Source organism: Megascapheus bottae, chromosome 12, assembly GCF_031878675.1.
Source record: "Megascapheus bottae isolate mThoBot1 chromosome 12, mThoBot2.hap1, whole genome shotgun sequence".
NCBI lineage: Eukaryota > Metazoa > Chordata > Mammalia > Rodentia > Geomyidae > Megascapheus > Megascapheus bottae.
In genome coordinates this window covers 11,706,707-11,726,494 of record NC_143520.1, presented here as the reverse complement: position 1 = coordinate 11,726,494, position 19,788 = coordinate 11,706,707, and the positions used below count along the sequence as shown (strand labels likewise).

Genomic DNA, 19,788 nt, shown 5'->3' with positions numbered 1-19,788 from the left:
CTGCATTCTGCCTCTGGAGTACTTATGATTTGTGCTTCCTTTTTTCCTAAGTTTTCTAAGAGATGGTAAGTTAACTGGAATTGGTTGATTGAAATTAAATGCATATTATATCTGTTTTTAAAATAAGGTGAAAGTAATTCATTGGCTTTTGTGTGTATGTGTGCCAATGCTGGACCTTGAGTGCAGGGCCTAGGTGCTGTCCCTTAGCTTTTTCACTCAAGGCTGGCATGCTATCACTTGAGCCACAGCTCCATTTCTGGCTTTTTGGTAGTTAATTGCACATAGGAGTCTTACGGACTTTCCTGCTGGAGCTAGTTTTTAACCACAGATGATTCGAGATGGGAGCCACCTGGCTTGATAAATTGTCTCTTTTATGGCTGAATGAGTGCATTGTAGTGGCCAGTGGTGAGGGGACAACACACATGCCTTACTGTGCTCTCGGCCAGTCTGTGCTTACAACCCCATCCGTACACCTTCTACCAGAAGGCCCAGTGCAGCCAGCCTCTGCCTTGTCCCTGCGGGGCCACCTCAGCCAGTGCCAGCTCTTCTCATGAGAAGCATTTCTAGATTCTTTCAGCTTTTTTTTTCTTTTCAAAGAGGCAACATGGAAGGAAAATGTAGACACGTTTTAAATGTGAATTTTTTTTTCACACATTAAAAAATTGTTATGGAGGCTGGGAGTGTGATCTAGTGGTAGAGTGCTTGCCTAGCATGCATGAAGCCCTGGGTTCAATTCTTTGGTACCACATACATAGAAAAAGCTGGAAGTGGAACTGTGGCTAAAGTGGTGGAGCTCTAGCCTTGAGAAAGCCCAAGGACAATGCCCAGGCCCTGAGTTCAAACCCCAGGACTGGCAAGGGAAAAAAAAGTGTTATGGCGATCCCTTCATGGGAAGGGAGTAACAGACTTTACAAAATGATGTAGCACGGTGATTGCAAGCTCCCACGAGTTCTTACCTGAGAATGCCAACGCTGGACCAGACAGTCCACGGCAGATATCCTTGAATGCGCAAGAAACCCTAAACTCAGGGAAGAGGATGGGTACAGACTTGGCCTGGATTTGTGCACTGATCTTCCCCGAAGCAGAGAGGTGTGGCACTTAGAGATGGAACCCGGCTCTGTGTATGCTGGGCACACCTCCCCAAACCTCCCCACCCCCAGGGCCCACACTTCTGCAGGCCTGGAGCCAGTAGAAGATCAGTACTCTAATCACGGAAGTGGGACTGCGTGGCAACCCTGAGGGCGGGGCGGTCAGCACCCAGGTGTCAGGATTTTCGGAGACCTTCTGTGGCCCTGCTGGGCGTGGTTCCACCTCTAAGGGCCTGGTGTGGCCTCAGGGAAGCTGGGTCCTGGTCCAGTTCATCCTTGTTCCCCCGGGCAGCGGGGCTGCCCTCACGTTTGCAGTCTCGTGGGAGAAGTTTTGTGGCACTGTGGCTGACACTCTTCTGGCATGTAGGGCCACGTGGCGTCAGCTAGCTCTTGGAGGCTGGGAGAAATGGAGCCTTTGATTCCAGGCCACCAGAGAAGTTGCTGGAGGGCCCTAAGTCAGAGGGGTCTTGGAGGGTACTCAGCCACCGCCCTGTGATACGTGGAACCGGTCCAGGTGCTGAGGCCGGGAGCACGGAGATGCGGACGAGTCTCACCTGGCCCTGGGTCCTGGAAGACCGGGATGGCTGGGCGCACGGGTGCTGGCGGGCCAGGCGCCCACCTGGCAGTGCCTGCGCCAAGCTCGTTTCTGCAAAGCAGAGACCCAGGCGTGGTGTGGGCCGAAGGACCCAGGCGGCCCCAGACTCGGGTCCCGGGGCCAGGCTCTGCCGTGTGTAGCTCCCATCTGTCGCCAGACCACATTTATTTTATTAGAAAATAAAATACATCTTATTTTAACAATTTGTCAAAGCCTTTTCTTTTTTCTTTGGAGCTTGTAGGCTCTTCTTTTATAAACCACCTTTTAAGGAAAGCCAGGTCTCCTCATCTTCTCCGAGGGCATACTGTCATCTCGGCACCCACTAAGGTGCTGGCTCCTCTGCCATGGCTCGGTGTCCCCCGGGCAGGGCCATTTCTCCGAGTGCTCATGAAGTTGTCTCCAGTGTAGACCTTGTTGCTCGTCCCTTTGCACCAGCTCTAGGAAGAGCCATTCCAGCAGGGCTGTGCGGGGTTCCTCAGTGGGCCCCGTGGGCCATGCTGGTGAGAAGCACGTGGGGGCCCCATCGCATTCCACCTGGTTTCGAGAGCGTGCCTGGACCACAGGCCAGGAAAGGGCAAGTGGGGGCCCCTGGGGGACAGCAGAGAGAGGTGCTCCCAGGGCAGCCCACAGCACAGGTCCTGGGACTGCCACCTGAGTCCTTTCAGCTGAGGGAGAGCAAGCGGAACAATCCCCCCTCTTCTCACCGCAGATGCAAGCCTGCGCTCCCGAGCCTTGGGCTGTGGGAGGGGTGAGGAAGGGAGCCCGCACGGACCGCCAGCCTGCCACCTTCCTCCCGCTTCCTTCATGCTGCCCTGTACCCAAACATGAACGAGCTGCCAACAGTGAGAAACACCTCCCCCCAAACTCAGATCTTTCGTTTCTCCTGAGTCTGCAGATCAGGCCCGAGAACATAGCCTTAGCCCCACACGCCCAGTCCAGTCCGCCTGGCCCTACCTTCCTGGTCCTTGAGAGACTTGGAGTTTGCAGTGCCCTGTGTCACCCTGGAAGGCTGGGGACAGGGGATGTGTCCAAGAGCTGGCACCTACGGGAAGGTCCAGTGCCCACTGGACAGAGCAGGATCAGAAAACAAAGCTGTCACTCAAGAGTCTGAGGTAGGGGATCATATTAGGCCCTCCTGAGTGAGGCCTTGTTGCGATATTTTTTTTTCAATTACAAAGCATTTCAAAACAGCAAAAGGATCAGGGGGAGGAGGAGGGATGATGGGAAAGTGGGAGGGTGGAATAAAGGACAGATTGTTCACAGACTCCATTCTGTGGACAGCAGTGTGTCATGATGGACTGGGCAAGAGGTTGACAAAGCAGTTGCTTGGAACATAAAACCCGAGGGGGAAAAACTTCTTTAGATGGTGAGAAGGAAGGGATAAGAATTTGAGTTTTAACAGCCTCATCAATATGCCTCAACAACCAACTCTATTGAGACTTGTTTGCTATGTGGCCCCAACAAACCTCCAAGTCACAATCCTGTCTCAGCCTTCTTTCTGTGTGCAGCTCAGGAAATGAGTTCCTTACCCTCCACCAGCTGTTTGCCCAGCTCTGGCCAAGTGGGCCCGATTTAAGATGGGTATTCCAAAGTCCGACTGTTTGTACAAGCACCTTTGAGAAACCTTGAATGAGAGCACTTGGACGAGTTAGAGGAATGTCTGTCCTTTTACACAGTTTATTACATTTTCATGTGTTATTATAGGTTTTCCTGTAGTGCTGAGGCTTGAACCCAGTCACTGAGCTATATCCCCAGCTCACTGTAATTTTAATCTTTGGTCCCTACAATGAGCGGGTTATTTCTATCTAGGTTGCCTGAGGGCAGCTGTGTCCCCCCGGCAGCATCTCTAGGCTTCATGTTGGAGCTGCTTCCATACAACAGGCGAAGCTCTCTACTAAGAAATCTCCAACACTGGCCCTAGATGAGAACCAGTAGCCCCTTGCAGTGAATTAGCTGCAGTGTGAGCTGTGTTGAATTGCTTTGGTTAGAAACGTTCCTGAGAAATGGGCTGGGAGTTTGGCCTAGTGGTAGAGTGCCTAGCATGCATGAAGACCGGGGTTTGTTTCCGCGGTACCACATATACATAGAAAAAGCCAGAAACAGTGTTGTGGCTTAAGTGATAGAGCTCTAGCCTTGAGAAAGCCCAAGGATAGTGCTTAGGCCCTCAGTTCAAGGCCTAGGACTGGCAAAAAAAAGAAAAGAAAAGAAAAGAAAAGGAAGGAAGGAAGGAAGGAAGGAAGGAAGGAAGAAAGAAAGAAAGAGAAAGAAAGAAAGAAAGAAAGAAAGTTCCTGAGAAATGCAGATAGTAAGAATCTAAGCACTGTTTTATTAAGACCATCTGGTCTCCGGAAATAATGTTGTCAGGTACATAAAGAATACACAGCCCTACCATTGGTTCATATGGTATCTGTTGCTGAATGATCTGTATGGGCTTGGGAGAATGGAGCAAATATTTCAGCAAGGTCCACCTGTCTCAGTAGGGAGGTAAGTGGAAGCAATGAGAAATGCTCCTGTTGATAAGACCAGGACCCTCAGAGCTTATTCTGATGTTTGCTTGTTTAAGTAGGCATTTTTTCTACTAGAAGCAGAGACATGGCTCAAATGGTAGAGTGCCAGCCTTGAGTAGAAGAGGCCGAGTAGATTGTGAGGCTTTGAGTTCAAGCCCAATACTGGCACACACACAAAAAAGGCGGGGTTGGAGACGAAAAGCATTTTAAAGTTTTGGTTTCTGCCAAGTTTGTTGTGTTCCACTCCCCTCCCCACTTCCAGGATAATCAGACATAAGAAAGCATAAAACTTCAAAGATGGTGACACTTCTTTTTCAAAAGTTTTATGTTTACTTGGCAAAAATGGAAAGGAGGAGGAGGAGGAAGGGAAAGACAAAGGGAGGGAGAGACTGCCAGGCTCAAATTTTGCGCTTGGTTCCATCATATGGACAGGGGCTATTGACAGCGTGATGCATGGAAGAAAATGGTTGTTTGGGGTAAGGCTGCAAGAATCTTTCTTCAAAAATAAAACTTGAGCGGTTGGTAAGGAGGACCAGGCAGCGGGCTGGGCGTTTGTCTCCAAGTTCTCACTGACTCACCTGCAAGCAGAAGTAGAGTGCGTGCACCGAGACCCCCAGCAGGCTCGGCGCGCTGCGGATCCCGCGGCGGCCAGGTGTGGGGAGCAGCCGGCAGGTGTCAGGGCGGTCCCGCCCTCTCAGGTGCGCCCGTTCTGGCGCAGCCATTTGGAATAGCGTTCTGTAGGGCGGCTCCGGAGCGAGGCCCGCAATGCGCAACGCGGGCCACCAGGTGGGGCTGCGCGTCTGGGAAAGCGGCGCTCGGGCGGAGGCCGCGGGGTCTCCCGGCCGGGCTTCCAGGGCCCCTGGGCGGGGCGGGAGCAGGGGTTGCTCCCCCCAGAAGTGGGGCGCTTTGCCTTGGGGTGCCATGCTGCGCTTCTAGCAGACTTCAGCTGGGGAAGGATGCAGCGAGCAAAACTAAAGCTGGAAAGCCTTTGGTGGCTCGTGACCTGACACCTCTCCGGGCCCGGGAGTCCGGACATCCCAGCCCGCCTCCAGCCTCCAGCTCCTGAGTCTGGGCCCTGGGCGCCAACAGCTGTATGGGCTCTCGACACAGGCTCAGAGCGCCCTCAGGTGGTCAGGGAGAAAAGGCTTCGCAGGTCCGGGTCCAGCGGCTGCCAAGCTGGCCTGCGCCACTGCAGTTTGCACAGGGAAGCAGGGGCAGGGAGGCCCGCTGGGCCAGGCCCTGGATGCCAAGCTAAGATGCTTTGTCCGGTCCAGGAAGCTGAGGTTATCTGAGAAGAGAACTTGCCCCTTACAAGGCTTGGTGTCCAAAACGTGTCAACAAAGCAGAAGTGTTTTCTTAGGGGAAGTCTGATGAAAATTACACGGACCACAGGGGTTAAATCTTTAAAACAAGAAAATGGGAAGGAAAAATAAGAGGATAAAAATAAATATAAATGTTTTGGAGAAAAGCTGACACAAATCAAAAGATTTGAATGTAAATTCTAGAACTGTGGAATGAATGGAAACCCAAGGACTAAAAAGCCCAACAAATCAACCTAAAAAGTAGATGGGGAAAAAAAGTTTTTAAATTAAATGTGCAGAACATTGAAATTTAGCATATTTGGAAATTTAAAGTGAGATCAGAGAAAGATCTGCCAATGTGTTTTTAAAGGTGTAGGGTTAATAATTTCAAGTAAAAAAAGCGTGAAGAATTATTATAGGCCTATTTTACTAATTCAACTTCATGTTGTTATATCTTCACTTTGCCTGTGTGTGTGTGAATGAAGTATTGGGGAGTGAATACAGAGCCATGTACATACTAGCTAAGTATCTACCACTGAGCTACATCTTTAGCCCCCCTCTTTTTTTTAAGACAGGGTCTTGCCTCCAACTCTTTCTTGGTCATCTCATAATTGCTGGGATTTCAGGCATATACAATGATGCCTGTACATGATGCTTTGCACTTAAGTCACAATTTTAAACCAAAGTTGGCATTTTAATTCAGGACTTAACACTTATGAGTAGAGTTCTTTATGACTCAGAAAAAATGTAAACTCAAAACAAAAAATAAACAAGCAATGATATTATTTCTTACATGGCTATGTCAGTGATGTCACAGGATTTTGTTCTTTGTGTCTAGAGGTACAGATTTATCTTTTAAGCCACTCCTGATATAGTTAAGTGATACTTACCCAGGATCATCAATGATAAATAGTAAGTTTAACAGCCTGGAATATTTTTTCTCTTCAAGCATACTTAAGGAATGCTTTTCAGCAGATACCTTTTTTTGGTTGTGGGACTTGAACTCTGGTCCTGGGCATGTCCCTGAGCTCTTCAGCTCAAATCTAGCACTCTATTCCTCGAGCCACAGCACCACTTCCTTTCAGCATATTCTGAAGTATTAAAGTCAGTATCCTAAATCTTGAAAGCTGCCTTTGAATGTAATCTTCATAGTCTTTACATTTTAACTGTCATTGTTTATTATGTTTTGGCTACATTCTCTACAATTTCAGCAGCATCTTAAAGAGACAATGTGTCTATATACAATGAAAGAAACCCAAACAAACAAACAAAATGGCTTGCAACATCAGAAAGGAAAGCCACAGTTTAGCTGTACAATATTAAGGGAATCTGTGGTAGGTATAGCCTCCGTTTTCTGCAACATGGACAACTTACACATGTAAGTATTAGCATTATGAATGTGACAATAAAGAAAAAGTCTTTACAGAACTGAAATAACATCCTGAAAAATATTGGTTTCTACCATACAAAGCAATTAGAAAACATTCACATTTTAACTAATCTGTACAAACCACAAGAAACTTGTTTATGGGATCACCATCCCATCTTGATGATAAGAACCTTCTAGAAATGTAGAATAACCACAAACAATTTATAAATCTAGTATCTATGTGCTCCACAGCCCTAGTACCCAAGAAACTGATTTGAAGAACTCAGTATGCCCAACATGGATCACTTTTACATGCCTTGATTGTTAATGAATGCTTGCTTTAATATCTCTCTATGATGTACAGTCAACTTGCACCTTCAAGGAGGTCATTTGATTTTCAGCAAAGAAGCAACATCATTTAGCAGCAATTAAAGCGCCTTCAAGAAGACTTAAAAAAAATACAATATCCAATTTAAAAAGCCATATTTTTAAACATTTGTACAAGAATAAGCTGCTGGAACTTAGTAATTGAAATAGGACATCTGTACAATAATTTACAATAAGAGCTAGAAGGGAATTGATCATTATCCTGCATAGAATGGGTCTGCTTTTTGGTCACCTATTGTCTCTTGCTTTAATGAACAAGGCCTGGTCACAAAAGAAAATGTTAACAATTCTAACATGTTGAAAGCACATTGGAGGTATTATAATTTAGAGAATTCAACTGATCTCAAAATAAGCAACTCTTTGTGTCAAAGGTATGAAGTATCTAGGAATAACATCTCTCTCTTTTATATAACCAGTGAAAAAAATGGACAAATGATTTCGAGGTACAACTGGGTAAAAGCTAGAATAGTCCAATGACAAAGCCCACCTTGTCTAAAGGTTCTATTATTAGAAAATATAATGGTCACTGTCATTCAGTTCTTACTTTGGTTTCAGCAGATGAACTGCCAAATGCTGAAGATGTATCCAGGCACTGTAGTTCTTGTGTTAGAAATATGTCTCTTATTTTTTCCATGTGTTTTTAAATAATGAAAAACTACCCTTCATATTAGAACTCTCTAGTAACAATCAAATATATTTAAGTATTATAAACGTTATTTACAGTGTTCCCCTAAATAAACAAACAAACTGCTCATTTTTCTATCTATCTCAACATGGTACTCCTGTTTCTGTGCAACAGGCAGCTATCTCAAGGTCAAGGTCAGAGTAAGAAGTGTGCATTATTCAATGTCCATGATCCACTCTCATACAAATGATGCCACAAAGAACTTCAGCTCACAAACAGTTCTTATCCATGTCCTTTGTGAAAATAAAAAGAAAACAAAAAACACTCAAATGCTCTCAAACTCAAGAATGCATCTGGAAAAAATTCAAAGATATCATGCCAGTCTTGGAGGCAAGTCAGAAAGTAATTATGCTTGAAGAAGGGGGTGTAGGAGATGCTGTCAGCCCAGCCATGTGTAGGTTTCCTGAAGAATTTGATCTTCTCATGTGTGGGAGAAGGTATGGGTCATTTGCCAGTTGGTGCACATCAAATCGATCTTCTTTTCGGTATGCCAAACAGCGTCTTATAAAGGCCTTGGGAAGAAAAAAAAATTCTTGTGCCAATTGCAACTCTCCATTCATGTCTTTCATTGCTACATTAGATTTTAAATTATTATTGCTACCCTTTAAATTACTGGAAACTATTTTTGCTTACAAAATTTTTTTTTCCCTTTTGTGGGTCATGGGGTTTAAACTCTGGGCTTGGGCACTGTCCATCAGCTCTTCAGCTCAAGGCTACAACCCTACCCCTTGAGCCACAGTGCCACTTCTGGTTTTCTGGTGGTTAATTGGAGGTGAGAATCTCACAGATTTTAGTGCCCAGGCGGGCTAACTGCAGTTCCCAGATCTCAGCCTCCTGAGTAGATAGGATTACAGGCGTGAGCCACAGCCTTACTAAGTTCTTAAGACTTCTTATTCTCGTATTTTTCTTTTGCTAAACAGTATACTTACCCACATTCCATTTAGTTTGGCTAATATTTTTTTTCAGGTAGGAAGTTTATTTTCCCAATCTACACCTGCATTGGGCAGGTGCAGATACAAGGCCCAAGGAGTGCAGAGCTGCTTAGCTCCAGCTTCTATATGGGAAGGGGGTGGGAGAAGGGGAGGCCAGGTGAGAGGGAGGTGTGGCCACACCAAACGTGGATGTGATTTCAGAGCCTGGAACCCACCCACAGTCTAAGCAATGGGCACTGCGGGAATGAGGTCCCCAGGATAAGCGCTCAGAGAAAGGGAAGGTGATTGTCTTCACATATAGTTTGGCTACATTTTAAGTCATTTTTAGCTTTAATACATTTTTCTACTGAGCATAAGGACTTTGCTTAGGTAGAAATAACACTAAAGAGGCTGTCCCTCTAGGGTTTTTGTTTGGTCAGTTTTGTGGATCATTACAGTCTTGAAACTAAACTATGAAATACAGTCACTATTTTCCCCACTGTTTGTTATTTGGAAATAGTTCCTTACACAGTAACTTCATGGACTAAAATTTATTTTTAGAAAGGCACTCAAGTTACAAGTGTATAACATAAGGTAAATAGATTTATGCAACCAACAATCAGAGCAAGAATAAGAATATGACCACACCTAAGCTCCATACTCCTCCCTATCTTCCAGGCACTGGCTCAGATCACAAGTGAAGCAGGACAACCTCCTTCACCATGTCTAATACTCTTACTGAGCTTTCTTTTCATTTGCTCTAAACGCTTTGTAAATAGAATTATAGATTATATTATCTTTTGATGGGCTTATTTCACTCAATATTATGTATGTGTAATTCATCCACTTGGCAATAGATAAAATTTTCTCAAGTGATAACTGATAAAAAAAAAAGTCCCTGTTTAATGCTGCCCCCAGAAATGTTGTCACCAGAAATGTTTGTGTCCTTTTGAAATTTCTAACTACTTCATAACTTCATAAATTAAAACATGTACAGGGAAAAATGAAATGAAGACATCATTAAGTAGACGTTTCATCAACACAGTAAGTAAATACCTTCTTAACTCTGAAAGTCATTAAAAATTTTTCCCTAAAAACACATTTTTTAGCCGGGCATGGTGGCTCATGCCTACCTGTAATCCTAGCTACTCAGGAGATGAGATCTGAGGACCGAGGTTCAAAACCAGCCCAGGCACTAAAGTATGGGGACTCTTATCTCCAATTAACCTCTAGAAAATGGAAGTGGTGCTGTGGTCCAAGGAGTAAGGAGGTAACCTTGAGCTGAAGAGCTCAAGGATAGCACCCAGACCCAGAGTTCAAGACCCATGACACACAAAACAACAACAACAACAAAAAACCAAAAACACATTTTACTATAATTTATTATGTGTCAAAAGTCTATATAATCTCTTATGATGCTTTATCTTTTTGTTATTACCACATATAGTTTTAAGAGTCTCTTTGAGGGGGAGGGTAATGGGTACCAAGACATGTGAAAGGGTATCAATGTATGTGAATTAATGCACCTTCTATGTGGCAATACCATGTAACCCTTTTACTAATTACAATAAAAAAAAAAATGTAAAAAAAAAAAAAAAGAGTCTCTTTGAGACCTGGCACTGGAGGCTGACATCTATAACAACCCTACCTACTCAGGAGGCTGAGATCTGAGAATCCCCGAAACAAGCCCAGCCTTTAGGAAAGTTTAAGACTTTCTCTCCAGTTAATCACCAAAAAGCCAGAAGTGAAGCTGTGGTTCAAGTAGGAGAGTGCCAGCCAGCCTTGAGAGAAAATGCTAATGAATAAGGACAGCACCCAGGTCCAAAGTTCAACCCCCAGTACTCCGGACACACACACAAAAGAGTAAAATGATAAAAGGTGACTGACAAAGGTGACTGTTGTTGAAAAGTCAAGTTTGACAAATTAAAAGGTAATGACCACAGGTTATAGAAGTCTGCTACAGTGATTCTGAGGACTCCAAGATGCTGTGTGTGTGTGTGTGTGTGTGTGTCCATTTATTTATTCACAGCAAATAAATCTAGTCCAGGCATCCATACCAGGGGTAAGGTAAGGTAAAGTACTAGAAAATAAAACAAAACAAAACTCAAAAGCAAATATATGAAACTTTTTCAACTTTTCCTAGATTCCAGATCCAAAATAGTGTTATGGAACCTGTAAAGACCCCAATGATAGAAGCAGAGATGGCTTTAAAGATCCCTCTTCCCCCACAATTGAGGTAAGCTCTACTCATTGCAGGCTATTTCTGTTTGTGGTATATAATGGATCTTGTTTTAATTTCCCATTCAAGCAAAACTGAAGAAAACAGATGTTGGCATGGGTAAGATCATTTTAAAGGAGTGATATTCACCATATTTTACCAATTATTTACCTTTTTTTTGGTGGTGATGATAGTGGAGCTTGAACGCTAATAGACTCCAGCCATTACTTTCATCGTTTTTTCGCCCCCTGCTAGTTTTGGGACTTGAACTCAGGACCTGGGCACTGTCACTGGACACTTTTACTCAAGGCTCTGCCACTTGAACCATAGCACCGCTTCCAGCTTTTTCTGAGTATGTGGTACCAAGGAATCAAACCTAGGGCTGCTCTGTGCATGCTAAGTGAGCACTCTACCACTAGGCTAGACTCCTGGCCCCTACGTTTATCTTTTCAACTATCAAAATATTATTACCATTACTAAATAACTTATAAGGAACAAAATAGATGACATAAAATCTAGCACATCTTTACTATGACTGTAAATGCCTAACAGTACTTACCCACACTATTTAAGGATAGCAGAAGTCATGTGCTAGTGGCTCATGCCTATAATCCTCACTACTCAAAGCTGAGATCTGAAGGACTGTAGTTCAAAGCCAGCTTTGACAGAAAGGTCTGTAAGTTTCTATCGCCAAAGTAATCAGCAAAAAGAACAGCTAGAGTACATATAGTGCAGGTTGAGCAAGCAAGGTGAGCAAGTGTGAGGCCCTGGGTTCAAACTCTGGGACTGGCAAAAGAAGTAATAGAAATATAAGGCTGGAGGTATGGTTCAATTGGTATAGCGCCTACCTAGAAAGTGCAAAGCCTTGACTTCAGATCCCAGTACTGATACATACACACACACACACACACACACACACACACACACACACACACACACCCTGGAAATATAGAAACTATACTGCACTTGCTTATAAATTATTCTAAAGGACTAATATATTATACACATCAGAAAAACAGAACCTTCCTTAGTTTGTCTTAAGAATTTTATGGGACTAAAAAAAGTGAAAATTCTTAAGAGAGTCACTGAGAAGTGGGCTTTATGACAACTACGACAAAGCAGGAACAAAAACACAAAAATCAAAGTCCAAAAGGATGAAAATCCCCAGCAGAAGAAAAATGTTATTATTAATCAGTACTGTTTGTTTTCCATTGTGTCAACTCATAGACACACATGGGATTAGAACTGGGTTCCAAGTGCAGATGCCAGGGCTTGGACTCCATCAACAAGCATGGATACTATGAGCTACATCTGTGCTACTATCTAGGTGGCCATATTCTTTTCTTTGGACTTTTCTCAAGGCTAGAGCTCTACCCTTGAGTCACAGGCACCACTTCTAGCTTTGTTTTTTTCTTCTATATATCTGGTGCTGAGGAATCGAACACAGGTCTTCGTGCATGCCAGACAAGCACTCTACCACTAGGCCAAACTCCCGACCCTAGGTGGCCACTTCCTAAACAAAGCAGTTTGTTGCAGAGTGGCTGTTTTCCCACTTTACAAAATATCTATACTTCATAAGGTTGTATATAATTTTAGTTATTAATGCTTTCATTTTCTTTTTTCTTTTTGCCAGTCCTGGGCCTTGAACTCAGGGCCTGACCACTGTCCTTGGGCTTTTTCCTCAAGGCTAGCGTTCTACCACTTGAGCCACAGCACCACTTCCGGCTTTTTTCTAATTATGTGATACTGAGAAATCGAACCCGGGTCTTCGTGCATGCTAGGCAAATACTCTACCTCTAGGCCAAACTCCCAGCCCTTTCATTTTCTTTTATACTTAAGTATCAATATTAACATGAACTAATAAAGACATAAAGTCTACCAGATATTGTGGGGTTTTTTTTTCACCCTAATTTTGAAAGCTGACATGCAGAAAGAATCAGAAACTATATCTGGGTTCTTAAAAGATGAAAAGTTTCATACCTTGGCTTCACTGCTTACAACTGGTTTTACAGGGAACTGTACTTCCGTGGCCTTTAATATTGTATTTTCTTGTAGAATGTCTTGTTGAGATTGATTGTGACCAAATGGCTTTGAAAAAAAATGTTGAGAAATTTATCTCACAAAATATTCAAAACCAAAAATTACAAGTGAGTTTCCAAACTAAATGATTTTGGTACTAAAATCTTATCCTTAGTTATGTAAAATTTAGGTTGCAGTCTCAAAGAAACAAGATTATAATTGATAGCAGGCTGAAATTATCTAATCCTTAACACAAATGAAACACTCTAAGAGAAAATAATACTGTTGCAATGTAAGTTTAAGATAAAATAGCTCTAGATGTACAGTTAGAGGATCTAGATTTGGTCATAATGTTTTGTGATTTCTGGAATAGCCTGTTAACCTCTCTTTTCATTTTTTTTTTCATTTTTTTTTTTTTTTTTTGCCAGTCCTGGGCTTGAGCTCAGGGCCTGAGCACTGTCCTTGGACTTTCTCAAGGCTAGAGCTCTACCACTTGAGCCTCAGCACCACTTCCGGCTTTTTTCTATGTATGTGGTACCGAGGAATCGAACCAGGGTCTCCATGCATGCTAGGCAAGCACTTTAACCACTAGGCCAAACTCCTGGTCCCTTAACCTCTCTTTTCAATCAATCAATCAGTCTATCAATGTGGATCAAGTGGGATGTGAGCCAAATATTATCTGCAGAAATGTGCAGTTCTGGCTAAAGTGTGATGGTATTTCTCTAAGGAGTCATAGGAATTGTACTCTTTATAAACTCTGTGGAGGGTAAGATTGTGGTAGGTGTTAGAGAAAATAAACAATAAACAAAATATGCTTGATGCTAATGTCCTTAAATAGCAGAATATGTTAGTAGGCAGGCAGACAGACAGATGAACTGTGGGGAGGGAGAATAGCTACACAAACTGGCATGATATTAAAGTAATTCTGATTCAAGAAAGAAATTGAGATGCTTGGCTTTCCTTAAGGGTTTACAATTATTTCAAGTTAATGAATTCTTCATTTAAGAGAAAAAAATTCAGGCCTGAAGATTGGCCTACTGGTAGAGTGCTTGCCGAAACCCTGGGTTTAATCGCTTGGTACCACATACCCAGAAAAGCCAGAAATGGTGCTCAAGGGTAGAGTGCTAGCCTTGAGAAAGCTCAAGGACAGTGCCCAGCCCCTGAATTTAAGCCCGGGACCTGGCACAAAGAATTGGGGGGGGGGGAGGACAGAGAGAGAGAGAGAGAGAGAGAGAGAGACAGAGACAGAGAGAGACAGAGAGAGACAGAGAGAGACACACAGAGAGACACAGAGAGAGAGACACACACACACAGAGACAGAGACAGAGAGAGAGACAGAGACAGATAGAGACAGAGAGCACAATTTATTTCTACACAGATGAACTGCTATAGCTTAACTTACCTTTCTACCATAAAGACACTGAAAGAAAATGACTCCAACTGACCACACATCAACCTTGTTGGAAATCTTTGGTGGCTCTTTTCCAACTACAAAACACTCAGGAGGTAAGTACCTATAGTTTTTGGGGGAAGAGAAAGAAAATAAATTAACTTTTTTTTTTTTTGGGTGGCTCATGGGGCTTGAACTAAGCCTGGGAGCTGTCTCTGTGCTCTTTAGCTCAAGGCTACCGCCCTACTCTGAGCCAAGCCTCACTTCCCGTTTTAATTGGAAATAAGAGTCTCAAGTTCTTTTGTGCCCAGGCTGGCTTTGAACCTTGATCCTCAGATCTCAGCTTCCTGAATAGCTAGGATTATAGCCATCAGCCACCACGCCCAGCTAAATTAATAAACTTTAACTTAAAATCTTTCATAACATTCTAAGTCATAGAATACTTTATCCATACATATATCATTGAGTATTCATCAATGAAAATCAATTCAACTACTGACAAATTTACATTTCTAAAATAATCTGACTATCAAGCCAACACAAAAACTTTGTAATAATTAAATCTGCATAGATAAACAGAATACATTATCATAAGAAACTGTAATATTGTACATTGAGTAAATATCTCATGATAGATGAAATCCTCTTCCATCTTCTTTAACCACAGTTCAAATTGTAGGAAATTTCCTTTCTAAAATATACATCAAACTATATGGTTCTCTTGTTTAAACCACTTGGAGAATGCAACAAGGTGAGACTTCATATCTCTTGCTGTAGCACAGATATATGTCCTAAGGCAGGCAATAACTTTAAGTTTCTAAGTCTGCACTCTATGACCTCTGATCACTTGCAAACTGTGTTCCACTATCCTGTGCTCTCTTGAATCTCTTAACATCCTTCTTATCCATTCCATTTCACTCAATGATCACTTTTTCTTCTTCAAGACTTCACCTCCATTAGCCTTCTCCACTTTCCTCCAGATACTACTTTGTTTCTTCCTCATGTTAGGTCAGGGTGCTCTGAGTAACTCTATAATGTCATTGGACTGTAATCACACTAAACTGAGGCAGTGCAGGGTGCACTTATTCAAAGGTGAAAAACTAATTAGTCATCTCACGCCTGTAATCCTAGCTACTCAGGAGACTGAGATCTGAGGATTGAGGATTGAGGTTCAAAGCCTGGGCATGAAGTCTGTGAAACTCTTATCTCCACCAGGAATCTAGAAGTGATATTGTGGCTCAAAGTGGTAGAGCACTAGCCTTGTGCTGAAGAGCTCAGTGCCAGCTCCTAGGCCTAGAGTTCAACCACCATGACTGATCCAAAAAAGAAAAAAAAAAAAGATCCATTTTAGCATCTTAAAACTCAAAATATTAAAAAAACTAAACATTGTGAAAAAGGATGATTCCACCAAATAAAATTCACTAAAAAAAAAACAAGAACAAAACCCTTTCAGTTTTAGGTTTGGGACCTTGGCTCAAATGGTAAAAGGTGAAGTCCCAATGTGCAGGCAAACAGAGGTTTCAGAAGGCTCACATAAAAGTAATACTTAGCATGTGAAACTTTCTTAGAGTACATCTACCAAATATGGCCAGGAGTTTGGCCTAGTGGTTAAAATGCTTGCCTAGCATGCATGAAGACCCAGGTTCGATTCCTTGGTACCACATATATAGAAAAAAAAGCCGGAAGTGGTGCTGAGGTGCAAGTGGTAGAGCTCTAGCCTTGAGAAAGTCCAAGGCCAGTGCTCAGGCCCTGAGCTCAAGCCCAGGACTGCAAAAAAAAAAAAACCTTTACTGAAAAGATTGGATGACAACAATCTGTAATAGTAAAAACAATGTATTTTATAAATATTTATCTGGATGACAAACACCACTCTAACAAGCCAGGTGATGGTGGCTTAAGCCCGTAATCTTAGCTACTCAGGAAACTGAGATCTGAGTATCACAGACAAACCCAGGATAAACTTGTAAAAAATTGGAAGGAGCCATGGTTCAAGTGGTAAGAATGCCAGTCATGAGCAAAAAAGACAAGTGAGAGAATAAAGTTACTTGAAAAGAAATTTACATTCCCATATAAACACTAGAGACTAATTTAGGTAGTTTTGAAATATTTAGTAATACACATACCAGTAAGTGCCTGCTCCTTGGGAGGTTAGATCCATTCCATCTACACCATAGCTATCATCATCCATAATTTTGGACAAACCAAAATCAGTGATTTTGATTTCACCACATGCTGTCCCATCAACCAGAAGAATGTTTCCTAAATGAAACAGAAGATTCTTTTTAGAAAGCATATTATCTTTACTATTTAAACTAGCTTTTGGACAGTAAATGCTGTTGTCAGACATGATATATATGACCTTCTAAAATAATACTGTTTGGAGATTAAATTATTAAACATTTTCTATTAATTACCTGGTTTCAGGTCATAATGTATAATAGGAGGTTTGATCTCATTGAGATATCTTAGTGCATTTACAATCTGCATCACAATAGACCTAGCTTCTTTCTCTGACATTAATTTATGTTGCTTCAGATAGAAATCCAGGTCATTGCCTTCACAGTATTCTAACACTGTACAAAACCTACAATGGGAAAGGAGGAAAAAGACAAAATCATTATGCAGAAATCCAGAACTGTAATAGAAAAATGAAGAATTATCACTATAGGAAAATGATGATAAAAACAAATGTGTTTTCTTAAAAGTTAAACCCTTGTATTTACTTACGTATCTGTATCCAAGGAAAAATAATCATAGAGTTTAACTATTCTGGGGTGATCCAGTTCTTTGTGTATTCTATATTCCCTGCAGGCATGTCTATAGGAAAAGAGTATATTAATTCTCTATGACCAAGTTAAAAATTCAAATTTATTAAAACTATAAAGTATTATTATTTACTTGTGATAGTTTTCTTTTTTTTCATCTCTCCAGCTTTTATTAAGCTGATGAATCTTCACAGCAGCATATCTCTGTTCATATAGGTCAAAAGCCTAGGATTAAAGCCAAAGAAAAGTTAAATCCATAGATCAACCTGATTTTTTAAAAAGTTCGGTGATAATTTTTGCAATACTATAGGATTAGAACACTACAATTTTTAGTGTTAGCTGTTTAATATAACAAAAGTAAAGTAAAAAATTCTTTTTTTGTTAAGATACACTATCCAGTTTTAAAAATTATCAATGTTTTAACAATCCTGTTTCATCTTTCCCATCTGTTCTCTATAGTATTTTTTAATAATTTTTTATTGTGATTAACAGAAGGGTTACCTTATATTCACCAGATAGAAGGTACAAAACTTCACAAATATTGATACCCTTTCTCATGCCATGGTCTCCATTTCCCTCCCCCATCCAATTTCAAATAACCAATTAAGCACATATGAAATATATCAGATAACAAGGTAAAATGTTGTAACAATATGAGATAACCACGGGACAGCAAAAGAGATGAGAAATAACATAGTACATTAAGGACAACAGTCACTCATTATATGGCTTTTGTTTCCTTATCCTGGAGGTCCTTACATTCAGTGTTGTACTACTTGGCCTAATGTCTCTAGATTTTGTTCTATTGTAAATCTCTGCTAGGAGAGCCCAAGGGTTCTACTGATTATGACAAATGAGGGAGACTATTGGGCGTATGTTCCTTTGAGTCTGGCTTACTTCACTTACTATGATTTTTTCTAAGTCTTTCCATTTCCTTACAAATGGGATGATGTCGTTCTTTCTGACAGCAGCACAGAATTCCATTGTGTATAAACATCACATCTTGGTGATCTACTCATCAACTGAGGGACATCTGGGTTGGTTCCATATCTTTGCTATGGTAAATAGTGCTGCACTGAACATCATTGTGCTAGTGGATTTATTATGCCCTTGTTTCTGGAAGGTTGGGTAATGCCAAGTAATGGAATTGCTGGGTCATAGGGGAGCTCTATGTTTAGTCTTTTGAGGAACTGCCATACTGCTTTCCATAGTGGTTGAACAAGTTTGCACTCCCACCAACAGTGTAGTAGTGATCCCTCCTGGCCACATCCCCTCCAGCATCCGTTATTAGTTTTCTTGATCCTGGCCATTCTAACTGGAGTGAGGTGGAGTCTTAAGAGTTGTTTTGATTTGCATTTCTTTTATGACCAGAGATGTCGAGCATTTCTTCATGTGTCGATAGGCCATTTTTGTTTCTTCTTTAGAGTAGACTCTCTTTAAGTCCTTGGCCCATGTTTTAATGGTTGTTACTTTGGAGATTAGTTTTGGAGTGATTCAATTTTTTGAGCTGTTGATCTATTTTAGATTTTCTATAGTATTTTTTTTTCCTGTTTGGGGAATGCAGCACTATGAATCAAAGACAGGGCCCTGCACATACTAGAAAAATGCTCTACCACTAAGCACGTCAATATTTTCCTTGTGATTTAAAAAAACTGTTTTCATTTTTCAGTGCTAGTATTATGATTTGAATTCAGGGACTCAAGCTCTCACTTAGCTTTTCCCAAGGCTGGCATCAGCCACTTGAGCCACATCTTCACTTTTGGCTCATTGCTGGCTAATTAGAGATAAAGCGCATGTAAAATTTCTCTGCCCAAGCTGGCTTCAAATTCTGATCTTCAGATTTCAACCTCATGAGTAGCTAGGATAAACTGGCATGAGCCTACAATAATCCACTTCTGAATTATTTAGTATTTAACTGCACATTTAAAACATATTACTAATACCTAACTACATCAGTAATATTCAATAATATAATTCCTTGATCTCCTTTAATACCCAACCTATGCTCAATTTTCCCTAATGTCAAGAAAGAAAGAAAGAAAAGAAAGGAAAGAAAAAAAAAAGGATATGTACTTGATTTGTTCAAGTCACCAGCCTGTTTCTTCAAAACAAACAAACAAAAAAAATAGGAAACCCAAAACACAAAATGAGTTGGATGCTTGTCGCTCATACCTGTAATCCTATAGAAGCACACATAGATGTAGATGTGTGCAAGCACACACACACACACAGAATAAAGAATATTTTCTTTGGATTAATATAATGGACTTATTAGCTGAATGACTGTGCTAATGAATATTATTAGCACCTTCTCTGTGCCTCAGTCTTACTTATAAAGTTAAGAGTTGAGAAAATTAGCTGGGTTCTTCTAATCCTAATGGTAATCCTTGCTACACAGAAAGCTGAGATCTGAGGATCTTGGCTGGAAGTCAGCCTGTAAAGAAAAGTTCATGAGAGTCTTATTTGCCTTGAATGAAAAGACAAGTGAGGCCACCTCCGGCGGGGCTGCTGACAAAGGGACGGCCATGGCAGCTGTGCAGTGGTCGCGTCCAT

The 19,788-nt window shown here is 41.7% G+C and overlaps 1 protein-coding gene across 6 annotated transcripts in view; it reads right to left on the bottom strand.

The window, feature by feature from the left end:
• Positions 1-6,651: 6,651 nt before the first annotated feature.
• Positions 6,652-19,788, bottom strand: part of Tlk1 (tousled like kinase 1) — a 121,824-nt gene continuing 108,687 nt past the window's right edge. For all 6 annotated transcript variants that reach the window (XM_090342651.1, XM_090342654.1, XM_090342652.1 and 3 more), the window contains 7 exons: positions 17,369-17,460; positions 17,198-17,287; positions 16,885-17,054; positions 16,594-16,729; positions 14,483-14,594; positions 13,042-13,149; positions 6,652-8,444 (listed from right to left, as the gene is read on the bottom strand). In XM_090342651.1, coding sequence (XP_090198777.1) covers positions 8,268-8,444; positions 13,042-13,149; positions 14,483-14,594; positions 16,594-16,729; positions 16,885-17,054; positions 17,198-17,287; positions 17,369-17,460 — 885 coding nt within the window. In that variant the 3' untranslated portion in view covers positions 6,652-8,267. The remainder of the gene's footprint in view (positions 8,445-13,041; positions 13,150-14,482; positions 14,595-16,593; positions 16,730-16,884; positions 17,055-17,197; positions 17,288-17,368; positions 17,461-19,788) is intronic.